Source organism: Zootoca vivipara, chromosome 3, assembly GCF_963506605.1.
Source record: "Zootoca vivipara chromosome 3, rZooViv1.1, whole genome shotgun sequence".
In the NCBI taxonomy this organism is placed as follows: domain Eukaryota; kingdom Metazoa; phylum Chordata; class Lepidosauria; order Squamata; family Lacertidae; genus Zootoca; species Zootoca vivipara.
The window spans coordinates 91,542,117-91,557,880 of NC_083278.1; the positions used below are offsets into that span (position 1 = coordinate 91,542,117).

A 15,764-nucleotide genomic window follows, 5' to 3' on the forward strand; every position below is an offset into this window, starting at 1 on the left:
TCTTAGTCAAACAATTACACAAATTTGTAGTTAATCGCAACCTCCCAAATTTGCATGTGTAAAAAGGATTACTACAGAAAACAGCTCTTTTTTAAAGATAATCTGCACACTTTTCTAGAAGGCACCATCTTGGAAGAGGCATTCTCTTCTAGGAAAGAGAGAATAGGAAATTGATATTCTAAGAAGGTGCATTCCTCCTATAGCTTTCCTAAGTTCTTGCATTAAAATGAGTTAATTTTTTTTTAAAAAAAATCTGCCCAATCAGAGGCATCAGTTTTAGTTGATCAAAAAGCAGCTTCTTTTTTCACAAGTTGACTACAGCCATACTGGTGAGCAAGTTGACTACAGCCATACTGGTGAGCAAAGGACTGGAGCAACTCTCCTGTGTGGAAAAGTTTTCACATTTGGGGCTCCTTAGTTTTCAAAAAGGCAGGCAAGAAGGGACATGACAGAGGTATCTAGGATTGTGAAATAATATATGGAGACAGTGGATAGACAGAAGTTTTTCTCTCTCCCCCACTCTCCGCCACATATCACTAGAATCCAGGTATTAATGAACCTCACCTGACAAGTCTACTGCACATGTTACAAAATTCCCACATAGAAGACTGTCAGTTGGTACCGGTAGAACTAACTAACTAACCTGCATTTAGATAGGTATTATTTGCAAAAACTGGCTACTATGTCCCATAAGCTCAGGATGAAACCTTACATGTTTGATCATCACACATGATATACACCAACTTGTATTTATTTCCTCCAGAAAAAAAGCTTTCATTGGGAAGTTTTTTTTAAAAAATAAAAGCTTTAATTTAAATGGAAGTCCATCAACCTTAATTTAAATGGAAGTCCATCAACCTTAATTTAAATGGAAGTCCATCAACCTCACCAAGAAACTTGCCCAGGTACAAACTGACATCCTCTTTCTATCTAAATGCAAAAACCTGGACATTGTACCTAAGGGTCTTAGAATTAAGAACCCTCTTCAATCAACTTATCCCACAGAATATGCCAGAAAACTATGCCACACTTTATCTAAGAAACTGCTGAAACATCTTATCGGCGTTCTGTATTCCAAACAGAAGTTAATAAAGGAGGAACTCTCTGCACTGGAGAACTCCATCAGGAATCACCCGGCCTGGCAGAAGTTCCACAAGGAAAAACAAACCATTTACCACTCTCAACTGGAGTTACTGAAGAACCAGAAAAATAAAAAACTCTGCAACCTTTCCAACCTACAGGCCACCAATCAAAACAAGATCAACAACATTGTCAATCTTTCACAGCAAACACTCAGCCCAGCTGAGGAATCCGTCCTTTCACGGGGACTATCATTCTGCCCTGCCAAATCCCAACACATGATTCAGTTCTGCGGGGACCTGGAAGCATTTTTCCGCCGTTTACGCCTGAAGGAGTATTTTCATCACACACAAGAACAAGACAAAGTAGAACAAACTACATCCCCACAACACAACACCTCTCAACTTACTGGGGAACAACCATCACCCTCCAAACGCATCAATGAACAGAACATTGACCACCAACTACCACCGAAAAGAAGTTACACAAAAAGGGACTCCACATGGACCCCTCCTGATGGACGCAATACCACACTAGATCTGTACATCGAATGCTTCCGCCACAGAATCCAAACGGATGTGACCAGAAAACACCATCGCTTACAACAAAATCTAAACCATGCTGAAAGGAGAGCCATAGAAAATCTCAGGAACAACCCAGACATTATAATTAAAGAGGCAGACAAGGGTGGAGCTGTCGTCATCATGAACAAAACTGATTACATCCAAGAGGCCCACAGACAACTTTCCAATACTGCCTTTTACATGAAATTGGACTCAGACCCCACACAAGCATACAAAAAAGAACTGAACAAGATTATTAAGGAGCTACCCCTACACATCCAAGAACAGATCCTCACAAACACACCAGCGGAACCTCGGCCAGGAACTTTCTATCTTCTACCCAAAATACACAAACCAGGAAACCCAGGACGCCCCATCATCTCAGGTATTGGCACCATTACAGTGGGTGTTTCCGGCTATATGGACTCTGTTCTGAAACCATATGCTATCAGTGCTCCCAGCTACGTACGTGACACCACAGATTTTCTGAGAAAAATACAATATTTGAACAATCTTCCTAACAATACTATACTAGCCACTATGGATGTGGAATCTCTATATACCAACATCCCGCACAATGATGGTTTACAAGCCATAAGGAACACCATTTCAGATAAAACCACAGCGGACTTTGCTACCAAACTCTGCCACTTTGTCCTTACCCACAACCACTTCAAATTTGGTGATGACCTGTTCCTCCAGATCAGCGGCACAGCCATGGGCACCCGCATGGCCCCACAGTATGCCAACATCTTCATGGCAGATTTAGAACAACGTTTCCTTAACTCCTACCCACTCAAACCTCTCCTGTACCTGTGATACATTGACGATATTTTTATTATCTGGACACATGGACAACAGACCCTGGAAACCTTCCACCAGACATTCAATGACTTTCACCCCACCATCAACCTAACAATGAACCAATCTATGCAAGAAATACATTTTTTGGACACTACTATAAAAATACAGGATGGACGTATAGACACCACCTTATACAGAAAACCAACTGACCGACAAACATATCTACATGCTTCTAGCTACCATCCCAAACATACCAAACAATCCATCGTATACAGCCAGGCCTTACGTTACAACCGCATCTGTTCCAACTCTACAGACAGAGAATCTCACCTAAGAGATCTACAGCAAACCTTTTTAGAACTAAAATATCCACCTGATGAAGTTAAACAACAGATCAACAGAGCCAGACAGATACCTAGAGAGAACCTGCTGCAAGACAGACCCAAAAAAGAAAATAACAGAACACCACTAGTCATCACATACAGCTCCCAAGCTAAAACAGTACAACGCATCATCAGAGATCTACAGCCTCTCCTGGACAATGACCGCTCCCTTTCTCAAGCTCTGGGAGGAAGACCTTTCATTGCCTACAGACAGCCACCCAATCTTAAACAACTCCTCACCCACAATAATACAACCACCAGACTTAACATGGACACTGGTACCTGAGCCTGCAATAAACCCAGATGCCAACTTTGCTGCCACATACACCCAGACAACACCATTACTGGCCCCAACAACATCCAACATACCATCTCAGGACTATTTAATTGCTCATCCTCTAACATTGTGTATGCCATCAAATGCCAACAGTGCCCTTCAGCTCTCTATATTGGACAAACAGGCCAAACCCTACGCCAAAGGATAAATGGACATAAATCTGACATCAGGAACCAGAAGACAGAAAAACCAGTAGGAGAACACTTCAATCTCCCAGGACATTCTATACAAGATCTCAAAGTAGCTGTCTTACTACAAAAGAATTTCAGAAATAGACTGGAAAGAGAAGTTGCTGAATTGCAACTTATCACCAAGCTCAAAACCATGGAGGGACCTGGTTTGAACAGAGATATCAGGTTCTTATCTCATTATACATGATAAGCGATCTTCAGCCATCTCAACCCTTGCTTTTTCATGCAAAACCATTTGCAGTCGTTTGCGGTCATCAACAGCTATCAGTCAGTCAATCACCCATTTCCACCACCCTTCTGAGTGATCCCCCCTCCCCATCCCCATCCCCACCCTTCCCCACCCCTTCTCTACATAAGTGCCTGGAAACTTCCATTTCTCTGTATCTGAAGAAGTGTGCATGCACACGAAAGCTCATACCAAAATAAAAACTTAGTTGGTCTTTAAGGTGCTACTGAAGGAATTTTTTTATTTTACTTTAATTTAACAACATACTAGGATCCATAAAAAGCCATTTTACCAAGAAAAATGATACTAAAAAAACCAAAACAGTGAAGCAGCCTGTGGTAGCATATTTGGAGAAATGTAGGAGTAGTCTATTCCTTATAGGTTTTGAGTTATTCCAATGAAATACAAAAGAGAGGGGAATGGGGGGAAGATCACAATACTTACCTCCAAGCTCCCTCTCTTGATTGGATTCAATACGAGTAGTTTTTTCAATAGATTTTCACAGTCTGTGGACATATAGAATGGTATCCGGTATTTCCCCCGTAATACCCGTTCTCTCAGTTCCTTTAGAAAAACCAAACAAAGAAGAACATCTACTATTGAGACAGAAAAATTGAAGACTAGACTTAGCCATTTCAAATCTCAACTGTACCTTTAAATTCTGACCATCAAATGGTAACGATCCACTGACTAGAGTGTAAAGAATGACTCCGAGACTCCAGACATCCACTTCCGGCCCATCATATTTCTTTCCTTGGAAAAGTTCAGGGGCAGCATATGGGGGGCTTCCACAAAAAGTGTCCAGTTTGTTGCCTATAGTAAATTCATTGCTAAAACCAAAATCTGCAATTTTAATGTTCATATCTCCATCAAGAAGAAGGTTTTCGGCCTGAAAAAAATGAAAATATATTTTTAAAGTTAAGTATCAACATAAAAGTTCGCCATAACTTCATTATGAGAAGAAATAGTCATTCTACAGAGCTTTGTGTTTTGCTATATGTTACAGCATAACAGGCAACCACCAGTACTGAGAATGCAGAATGTTCTGGAACGGCAATTGTGTATAAGATAGGATCTAATATATATCATTTCATGATGAGAAGAGGGCAGGAATTTTTAAAATCTTGTATAGATTTTGTAAGATTTAGCTGACAGTACACCTGCTGCCATCAATGGGACATGTGTACATATATCAGACGCAGTGCAATCCTATGCATGTCTGTTCAAAATACATTTCATTGAGTTTAATGAGCCTCATTAAAAATCTAATGGAAAAATCTAAAAGAGAAATTAAAATAATGACTGAACTGTTTAGAAATTAAAAAGACACAGGCAAAACAAATGAAAACTCATATAGTGATTCATATATGAACAGAACCAGGTTTTTCTTTTGTCATTCCCACTTTCCTGCCCCTTTGCCAGTTGACTCCATAAAATGAATCAGGTCTAATGCCATCTTCTTTAACAATTATACCTTAAGATTGCTGTCGGTTCCAAAGGTTTGCTTCTTCAGTGTTAAAAATGTGCACTCCTCTAGGTTTAGATATTCTCACTTAACGCTCTTTCAGTGAATCTGACTGTTCCTTAATCATTAAAAGCATTTGCGCTCAGGATAACTCACAGTGACTTCTATCTCTAAAGCATCACATAGATGGGCCCATAGTCAAAGGCAGAGTGATGAGCAGCTTTCAAAGCACTGAGAGCTTGAAGCAGACGCTGAGCATGACACAGAGCCTGTGCTTAAGGTTCACTTTGATGGAAGAGAAAAATGAATTTGGCAGTGACTTTCTGGGATAAACCGAAGAAGGGGAGATATAGCAGAACAGAGGGCCAGGAAGCTAGATGCTCTATGATGGTACAATGAGAGATGAGAACAGCCAAGACAGTGGTTTTTGAATTGGGAATGAAGATTATGGAGAGTTAAAAACAGAAGACTCTTCATTGCTGAACTTTTTACAAAGAAACACATATAGATGTGCCTTCACATGCACACAGGCTTGGTCATCAAGATAGGGCTCTCAATGGTGCTTCTATTTTATAGCTGCAAATCATTATCCACAATCCTGAGTAGAATCAGATTTGCTAACATGGTTAGCAAAAACATGTGTACAAATGTAACACTAGGGTGGTGGGGATTCATATCCAGAGGGAAGGACTGCATGATTATTCTAAAGCAGGCATGGTCAAACTTGCCCCCCCCAGCTGTTTTGGGACTGCAACTCCCATCATCCCTAGCTAACAGGACCACTGGTCAGGGATGATGGGAATTGTAGTCCCAAAACAGCTGGAGGGCCAAGTTTGGCCATGCCTGCTCTAAAGGAACTGTTATGGCTTAGAATAAGAGAAGGGAACAGCATAAAGCTGCAAGGCAGCACTCAAAATCTCCTAAGCAGTCAGGAGAAGAGGCAGCATGATGACTGCACTGAATCATAACGGGGTGGGGTTAAAGTTTCCCTGGACTGGAGACTAGGAAGATTTGGGCAGTGAGTCCCACTTTTCTTCATGGGAAGGACTCGTGACTTACATGCCTGACAAACAAGGGTAGAGACTAAGCAGCAATTTATTATATATGTTACAAACTTACAAAGTAGGTGGAAAGAGCACATAAATTGTTCTATTTCCATACAGTTTGAATTCTTAAAGGATGGGAAATGGAGCATACCTTGAGATCACGATGAACGATGCACTTTTGATGACAGTACTGCACAGCAGACACAATCTGAAATACGACCATCATGGTTAATAAGAGAACATTTAAGAATGACTCCAAGAAGAATGCTTAACATTTATATAGTGATGCAGATCAACACTACACTTCCATTATCTTCTTGTAACCTCTGCAGGAACCTTATGAGGTTGCTACATTATTGTCCCTTATTGCAAGTGGGACACTGACATAGAGAAAGAATGTCTTGCCTACAGCTACCAAATGAGTTATATGCAAAGCAAAGATTCCAGCCAGCGAATCCCTGCTTCATAGTGGTTCAGCCTCTTCACCGCTACACCACAATAGCTCCCACCAGCTCCAGACAATGTATTGGAAACATGGCGTTGGGTCAGAATACATGCAACATTTATTCCTTTGTCAGCCCTCGAGTGCAAGCTTACTTTCCGCAAGTTACCAACCCAGTGGGTAAGAGCTCGACCTGGAACAATGGTAGAAAGGAAGAGCTTTAACAATTTGCCCCCCTGTGGCAGTCCAAATCCATCTAGCCCAACCCCATGCTATGCAAGAAGTCAAAACCCTGAAAACCATTATTAGCTAAAAAAAATTGGGGGGGGGAGGGTGCAACTGCCTTGTGCTACAACAGTTCTGAAAGTACTCCCCTAAATTTTGCAACCAAGTGGACTGGGGTGAATATGTCAATGAAAATGAAGGTGTCTTTTGTTTACGACAAAAAAGTCCAACTTAATCACATTTTTAAGATTCCTATTTACTGTAAGAGATATTAACAAAATGTGTTGCGTTGCTGCAGTCTTCGAACTCATTATGTGCTTCTGAATGCTCTCCTTGGTGCTGAACAAGTTGCCCAGGTTCCCCAAGAGTAAATTATGGTAAAGAGTAAATTATTGTTTTCAAAGATCTGAAAAAAACTTGCAATATAATCAAACTTGCCTGAAAGTCAAAAGAATGACCTTTGGATCCAACCCGTTGAAAATATTCCTAAAGTATTTTCTAATACTTTAAATACTTAGGAACTAAAGGAATGGGCCTTTCCGCACTTTAACACTGCTGAAGTGCTGCTGTTGCACAATAAAGTGGAATTTGAAGATTGGTTCCATACAGCACATAAAACAGTATTATTTCCCCATTTAAACCATCTGCATGGCAAAGGGAGCACTGTAGAGGGTAGGGAAAAGAGAAGAGACTAATTTCTTAAGTATTTTATTTTTATTTTTAGGTATGCACCCTCACAAAATAATTAAAATGACATTCTTTTACAGCAAATAAAGCAGGTGGGGGGAGGCAGAATAAGGCACCATTGATAGGTAAAAGGTAAGGTAAAGGACCCCTGGACAATTAAGTCCAGATGACTATGGGGTGCAGCACTCATCTCGCTTCAGGCAGAGGGAGCTGGCATTTGACCACATGACTAAACTGCTACTGGTGCACGAGTGCCAGAGCATACGGAACCACCATTTACCTTCCCGCCGCCGCAGTACCTATTTATCTACTTGTACTGGTATGCTTTCGAACTGCTAGGTTGGCAGAAGTTGTGACAACACAACGGGCGCTCGCCCCGTTGCGTGGATTCGAACTAACGACCTTCCGATTGGCAAGCCCAAGAGGCTCAGTGGTTCAGACCACAGAACCATCTGCATTCCTCACCAGAGATACAGACCTTCCTTGTTCTACTTCTTGGAGGCTCAATTCTTCCCTGCCAGTGGCTGAATATCCTTCCTTGTCATTTTTCTACATTGCAACTTGTGTTGCTTTTGTTGCTGCCTTTTTCCTCTCTCCTCCCAGCCAAACTGTCCTTTGCTCCAGGAAGAGCAGAGGCCTTGGTGCTAGCCGGCCTCTCTTGATAATCAGTGGTGTGCTTGTAGAAGTATCTCCATCAGTGACCCAGTCTAATTTTCGGTAGCATTCCCCCTCCCACCCCCATATAGCCTTTATACTGTAACTTTCTCTGTGCTTCATGGTTGGCTATATCTCTAATGGCCAATGTTGTGACTGACTTGGTATGCCTCCCTTCTCCTCCAAGACATTATTACTCAATCCTACTGCATATTTGCTCAGGGTCTTACTCCCACATAACTGTGTGCAGAGGCGGACGACCAAGTAGATAATAGATCTGGAAACAAGCGTTACGAGGAACGATTGAAGGAGTTGGGTCTAGCTTTTAACCAAAAGGTTGGTAGTTTGAGCCCACCCAGGGATGGCTGTGGGCAGGATATCGGCATGACAAAGGGTTGGACTAGATTCCCTCCCAACTCTACAATTCTATGACTGCAGCTTTCCTTAAAGCAATTTCAACCTGTCCTATCCCTTCCTACCATCAAGCTCTTTTTTAATGACTTGTTAATGTTTTTGAAGATTTGGTAAAGAAGAATTATGGGGAGAGGAGACCCAAATCATTCATGGCTGTAACTTCCCTAAGCAAAATTCCACAGAAAAGTACAGAAGTTGGGAGGGTTGGTGCAGGACTGCAGCATCCCTGTACATGTCAAACAGCATCTGCAAAAAGATTAAAGAGCTGTACTAAAGAGATCAACATCTGTAGGCACTGTGTTCCTGTTCTGTTCCTTTGTAAAAAAAAATGATATTTTTTTTTATGTCCCCAAATAGATGAAAGAAGCACAGGGAAAATATTTGAGGGCCACTATTGGATAATAAGAGATTATGCCTAGTAAAAATATGAGTGAACCAAGTCAGCCATTTCACACTTAATACCTCGTGTGAACGGAATCTACATTTCCTACGCTTAGTTCACAACACGAAAACATATTTTTTATTGAAGCCAGCATTTCAGGTTCACTTTATAAGACCTTTTTTCTTACCTGTCTAAATTTTGCACGTGCCTCTTTCTCTTTCATTCTTCCATGTGCCACCAAGTAGTCAAACACTTCTCCTAAAGCAGAATGGAACAGAATTATATTGCACAGGTTTCCCTGGTGACAAATCAAAGTGCTTGTCAGTCAACTAACTCGTTCCTTTAGCGAAAGCCAGCACAAGGACTCTGACTAATGCAAGAAGGCTTTCCCCCTTTGGCTTCCCCGCACCCTCCCAAGCTGCTTTCTGGCGTACTACCACCCAACCTATAAGTGAAGATTTAGGCCTCCCAACAACACAAAATTTATGGACATGGATATGTTTCCTGAGATGTGTTCAAGAAATATCTTAAACAACTCATAAAAATAGTATTTGGATTATTCCTTGTTGGAAGGAAAGGCCAGGCACATAGGTCTTATCAATAAACAGTACAATAACCAAAGAAAATTAAACTGGTCAAATCTTAACACAAACTGGATTTATTTTAATCAAATTCATAGTTTGATTATTAAAAAACATGTAGAAACACAAGCTCTGAAACCTTTAACACAATTTGAAAATTTATTAAGCACACTGGATAGAGGAGAAAAAGGATAACTTTCTAAATTGTACTCTATATTGCTTAATGTAACTTACAGCTCTATGGAACTGGTTAAAAAGATATGGGAACTAGATATTGGCACACAAATTCTTCCTAAGGATTGGAATAAAATTTGGGCATCTTGACCCAAATTTCAAAAGCTGTTTCCAGTTTTCTTAGCGGAAACTCCTTAAAATTATTATACTTCTTTGCAAATGTCAAAAAATGTTTTCTTCTACATAATCTAACTGTCAGAGTTAAATTTGGTACATACTATCATGTAGAATGTGCAATAAATTTGGTACATACTATCATTTATGGTGGAAATGTCAGTCGGTGAAAGATTTTTTGAATTTAATTTTGACAGAAATGATAAATACTACTAAGGAAACTATTGTCTGTTGTCCAAAATTAATGTCACTGAATATTTTTGATGATACCAATGTAAGTGTATTTTCAAAAGAATTGCTCTTATAAATGATCTTGATGACATGAATAGTAATTTCAACTCAATGGAAAACAGCCCCATATCTCACACTGGATGCTTGGTATCTATTACTTTGTACCGTAATAATAATGGAGAAAATCACACACAATCTGAGAGTGACAAAGACCCTTTTTATATGATTTAGGATTCCTTTATGACATATAGAGGAACCATCATTTTCAAGACAAGCCTCGTCACAAGCCTGGCAAATTTGAAGCTATACTTGATGATCAGATGAAGTTGATAGTGTTTACTTGGACTTTTAACTCACATGCAACTACTCATTATATGTGGCTATTTTTTTAGTTTTGTTTTCATTTTTGTCTGTTATTCTGTCTGTAATTTTAAAGCTTTACACAAAATAAATCATTTTGTAAACTTGTTTTGAGTGATGTGATGAATCGAGCATACTGGCCCTTATTCCGGTTGACTTTGTCCTCCTCTAACAGAAAATACAGTTAGTTACGGGGGGGGGGGTACCCCTGTCACAGGCTTGCAGAAACGTCCACAAAAATTACAGACCTAGACAAGGGCATAGCTAGCTGGTCCAGCACCTGGAGCGGCGGGGGGAGCCGCCCATGGGGGCACTGCGGGGATCCACCTGGGGGGGCCGTGCGGTGAGCTGCCCATGGAGCCCGCCTGGCAGACGCAAGCCCCACACTGCCGTTTTGGGCAATGCGGGGCCCCGAGACACCGCATCACTCCTAGGAGAGACACGTAGTTCAGGTGCGCTGTAGGCCAGGCCCCGTGGTAAGTACCGACCCCCGCAGTGTGTCATTTAGTCACACCCCTCAAGGATGACACCCGGGGTGGACCGCACTCCCGCACCCCCCCTTCCTACACCCCTGGATATAGAAACTATTTTAACTAGCCTGACCACCCACAATTAAATGTATAAACAAACAAACAAAGGAACAAACTGCTCCTCATCCAACCCTCTGATTATTGGAGAAACAGAATCCAAACTGTGTGCAGATTAATAACGCAGTTTCTCATCCAGTGTAGGATAACACCCGTTCCTGAGCATGAAGAATTCATTCTTAGCAGAACTTCTATCACTAGAATTTCAAAATATGGGCTCCCTGGAAGAGTTTCTTTTCTATCAGCACCAAACCTCTACACCAAACCTATTAAGCTTAAATGCTTTATTTAAACTGAGCTGATGCGCGCTGCTTATGCATGCTGACTTCTCACACAACAGAAAATTAGGCAGTAAACCTGTGTGGATTATACTACTTCACACTGCAGAAAATAAGTCACATGCTGAAATATTCCTCAATGAAAAACATTCCTATACATAGAGATCCAACATGTCAGGGAGTAGGTTAGGCTAGAACTCTTCTGCATTACATGCTAGGAATACTTTCTAGTTGTTGTTTTTTTTTGGGGGGGGGGCGGTCATGAAAGTCTCCAGATGCACTCTGAAGTATTTTAGTCCAGTCAAAGACCTATCAACTCATCTGCTGTAGGTGAGAACTAGGCTGTCCTTTTCAAGGACACAGACTATAAAGCAGCCTACATCAACAAAAGAGATAACTATGTCCTATGGAAACTATAGCTCTTATGCAGCTGAGTGCCATGCAATAGATACCAAAAATACATCACAGCTCTGAGGTGTTATGCCAGCCCTACTTCCATCTTCTAATTCCTACATTTCAAATTGGCCCATAAAAGTAGAATGGAATGTTTGCTTACCTCCACTGGCATATTCCATAATTAAGTATAATGTTTTCTCTGTTTCAATAACTTCAAATAATTTAACTGCAAGATAAAAAGTTGATAACAAATTGCCTTAGTACAAACAGTAAAGAACATTTTAAAACAGGTAAATATTATTTCTTATCTACATCACAATTTAATGGAAATCTGAGTCAAAGTTTGGCAGATGAAATTTGTGGAAGTAAAACCACCCACTGCTCTAGAAATTGGCCATATTTTGTTTTCGCTAAAGACAAGAGTTTAAATGCTAGATGCGAAAGTAGAACAACTAAGAACCAGGACACTGCCTATCAAATATATTAACAAAATTATTGTTGTTCAATAGTTTAAGAATAAGTGAACGAAAGCTAAGCATGTTGGAAAGGCAGCACACTCAGCTGGAAGGAGTAAAAAAGGGCATACCCTGTATGCAGCAATGTGTATACCTTGTATGCAACAAGCCCTCTGGCCGATTCAGCAACAATAACTGTCTCTGGAACAAAACTGTTCTGCCTTCCTCAGCCAGAAGAATTGTCATCACAAAGTGGGGCTCTAAAGGTAGGGAAAACTAAAGCAGAAAGGGAAAGTTACATACTTTGCAAACCTGCTCTTATTCACAGGCCTCAATTTTTCTTATCAAAGTGGTATCGATTTAACAAAGAGCAATGTTAAAAATCCATGTTGATAAAAATCAGTACCACATTTTCACAGAACACTACAACCATAAATTAATTCGTCACCAAATTAAGTCAGATCATAGCTTGAAAACACAGGATAAGCAATCACTTAAGGGCATCCCTAAGAGTGTGTTCTACTGTTAACAGGATTTCATGAAAGGCTAAAGAACTAATCTGATGAGTCACTGGCCCTGCAAAAAGTTACCAGAGAATGATGCAAGCCACAGGCCCTACTTGGTGAGAATTTACATAGTTCCAATAAACTAGCTTATTTCCTAGAAGTAAAATATTGTGAGTCATTGTGAGTTAGCAGCAAAAAAAGAAAAAGAAAAAAGCTAATGCTATTCTAGGCTATTGATGCAACAGAAGTATATTGTCCCAATTAAGGGAAGCAATAGTCCCACTTTATTCTGCCTTGAGCAGACTATACCGGGAGACTGTGTCCAGTTCTGGGCACCACAATTTAAGAAGGATACTGATAAGCTGGAATGGGTGCAGAGGAGGGTGACCAAGATAATCAAGGGTCTGGAAAGCAAGCCTTATGAGGAACTGTTGAGGGAGTTGGATATGTTTAGCCTGGAAAAGAGGAGACTGAGAGGAGATAGGATGAGGGGTTTTTTTAAGCAGAGGCTGGAAATTTCATGCAGTTTTGGGACAAGTCCACTTGACTACAGACAATCTGCTTTATTTTGGAGAATGTCTAAATACCTTTGAAGCAGCACACTTCATTTCAGTGTTGATGTGTCATCTGAAGTGGGGGGACATAGGGTCCTGAAAGCAGTGATCCCAATACCTCTGAAGTGACCTGCTTGGTATTTAGGCTTCTTCTAATGTGAATGTGGATGTCTTTTTAACATGTATTAGGGCCTTGGTCACAAATCTAAAAGTCACCTAGTGAGATTCTTCAAAGTTAGAAAAAAAGGCAAACACAGGAAAAAATTAATATGATTCAGCAAAACAAATGTCAAATCCCTACCAATGTTAGGATGGTTCAAAATCTTCATTATTCGTACTTCTCGGAACAACTGTAAAAAATAGAGAATTATTTTACTTAAGGTGCTTTTTACACATTCTAAGGTTAACTGCAGAATGCAAAACTCAAAAATGTTTAAGATGTAGTTTCACACTCAGATAAGTGTCTATGAAATACCAGTGGTAAGTTGCTTGTATAGAGATACAGTACTGGATTAGAACCAGACTAGGTTAATTGCACTAAGTTCCCATAGAAATAAAGGGGGTCTGCTTCAGGTGATGACTAATATTTCACTGAAAACCAAGTTCAGCTAATTTAGTCAGGCTAGTCTAGCCCGTTGAAAGTAATCTTTAGACTCTCTGGGCTTTAACTAATTTGAACCTGCCCAAACTTTATAAAAAGAAAACCTATACCCAAAACCTTACTGCAAATTCTACCACTATTTGACGTCTAGCAGGGAATTGTTCTTAACTAGTTTCTCAAACCAGCGACTGAATGTTCAAAATTGCAGCAAGCAGATCCAAAGACAGAGATCTGAAGAACTGCCTTATTTCTCAGGAAAGGTAAAACGAATATATTTCACAAAATACTTAAACATATAACACACTTTTCTTCAACCCACAGGACACTTTTCTTCCAGAAAGTGACATCACTCCAAATCTACAGAAGTATAACTACCAATATTTTAGAGTTCAAGATCTCAGTGGGACTTAATCCTCCTTTTCAACATACAATACTGCCCAAATCCATTATGAGATATTGGTTGGCTAAAGAAATAAGAAATGTAATTTATTTCAGGAATTTCAGTTCACTTATGCCAAGAAAATACTGTATGCACCAGCATCACCTCCGGCAGTTCCTACATGGGACTAGAGGTGAGTGACTTGATTAAAGCTGAACCTGGACTACCGGTAATATGGAAGCTACTTTGGAGGCTGCTTAAAATTGTATGTTTTATGGCTGCTCCACACAGAAAGCTTTTGGGTGCACCAACTGAACATATGGATCAGCTCCACTGCATAGGACATGCTTCAAATATTTCAGAAGGAAGGTCATGTTAGTATGGCCCCCTCCTCATATCTGGAGCGGAAAGCATCTCTCTATCTCAATGTAACTGACCAAGGATTCAGGACATAAAAACTTCAGAGCGATTCAATTGCCAAGTAAAGGCAAAAACAGTAGTATTTCTTTATAAACAAGGAAGAATAAAAATATTTTTATTTTTAAATCACATGGGCAAAATTATTGAAGTAACAACATATTTAACCTTTTCAAAGAAACATCTTACCTTTTGTAGGCTGGTAGGATTTAGTTGGGTTTTGTCTATTATTTTCACAGCAACCTAGGGATATAAAGAAATCACTCTTTTGAAGGTACCAACAGGTGAGTGTTTTTAGGCAGACATTGGCTTTCTTTGGACACAGCACTAAACTATAATTTAGTAACACATTTACTTTCTGTTCCTCTCTTGTGCTGTTTCAAGGAGATGAGAAACTTTAGCTTCTGTTTTTTAGTTAACCTCAGCTTAGTGTTACTTCTGAACCAAGACAAACTGTGATTAATCTTAACTATGGTTTACTGAAATAAGCCAATGGCTTGGTTTGCAGGTCATAAGTAGGCAAACTACTGGGACTGCATGAATGCATTGGCTACTAGAGAGGAGTTTGCATCCACTTTGATCCTGCCTGGTCTTTAAGCAGGTGGGAACTTACTGGTAACTCACAAGTTCTGCGTTCAAGGAACACACAAAGCTAAATTCTAAAAGGACCAAGAAGGATAAGAGTGGCTGCAACCTCTTCCCTGAGAGTTCAGCTGTTTTCACTAAGCTATAGTTTGGCTTAGTGTTACATGCAAACACAGCAAAGCTCAAACTGTGGCTTAGAAAGCTGGTGTGTTTAAAGAAACCAGTTAAATACAATTTAGGGTTCAGCTGCTGCACTAAACTGTGGTTAACTGATCACATGCAACTGTGGATAATTGCAAATGAAAGCAAAAGCAATTGAAATAGAGGAGGGGTGAGCATAAGCTTGAATCTTGTTCACCTAACTCTAAATCACAGCTTAGCATTGCAAACAAATGAAGTCAATGTAGAGGTTTACAGTTTTAAAAGTTTAAAATACAAGCAGTATTTTACACAGAACACTAGCAAATAGACAAAAACAATGAAATGAAGCTACTTTAAACACTGACAATTCCAAGAAAATAGTGGGCTTATGAACATGTTTAGGAGGCTTCACTATGGGAGGCAATGTTTGGTATTATTTGGAACAA

At 40.0% G+C, this 15,764-nt stretch overlaps 1 protein-coding gene across 7 annotated transcripts in view; it reads right to left on the reverse strand.

Annotated features, from left to right (window-relative positions):
• Nucleotides 1-15,764, reverse strand: part of MARK1 (microtubule affinity regulating kinase 1) — a 73,461-nt gene that overhangs the window by 24,746 nt on the left and 32,951 nt on the right. For 6 of the 7 annotated variants that reach the window (XM_060272987.1, XM_035111373.2, XM_060272988.1 and 3 more), the window contains 7 exons: nt 14,782-14,835; nt 13,497-13,545; nt 11,841-11,906; nt 9,087-9,157; nt 6,247-6,303; nt 4,237-4,473; nt 4,029-4,148 (listed from right to left, as the gene is read on the reverse strand). In XM_060272987.1, coding sequence (XP_060128970.1) covers nt 4,029-4,148; nt 4,237-4,473; nt 6,247-6,303; nt 9,087-9,157; nt 11,841-11,906; nt 13,497-13,545; nt 14,782-14,835 — 654 coding nt within the window. Of the gene's footprint in view, nt 1-4,028; nt 4,149-4,236; nt 4,474-6,246; nt 6,304-9,086; nt 9,158-11,840; nt 11,907-12,289; nt 12,412-13,496; nt 13,546-14,781; nt 14,836-15,764 lie in introns of all 7 variants that reach the window. The other variant, XM_035111377.2, reaches the window with a different exon arrangement.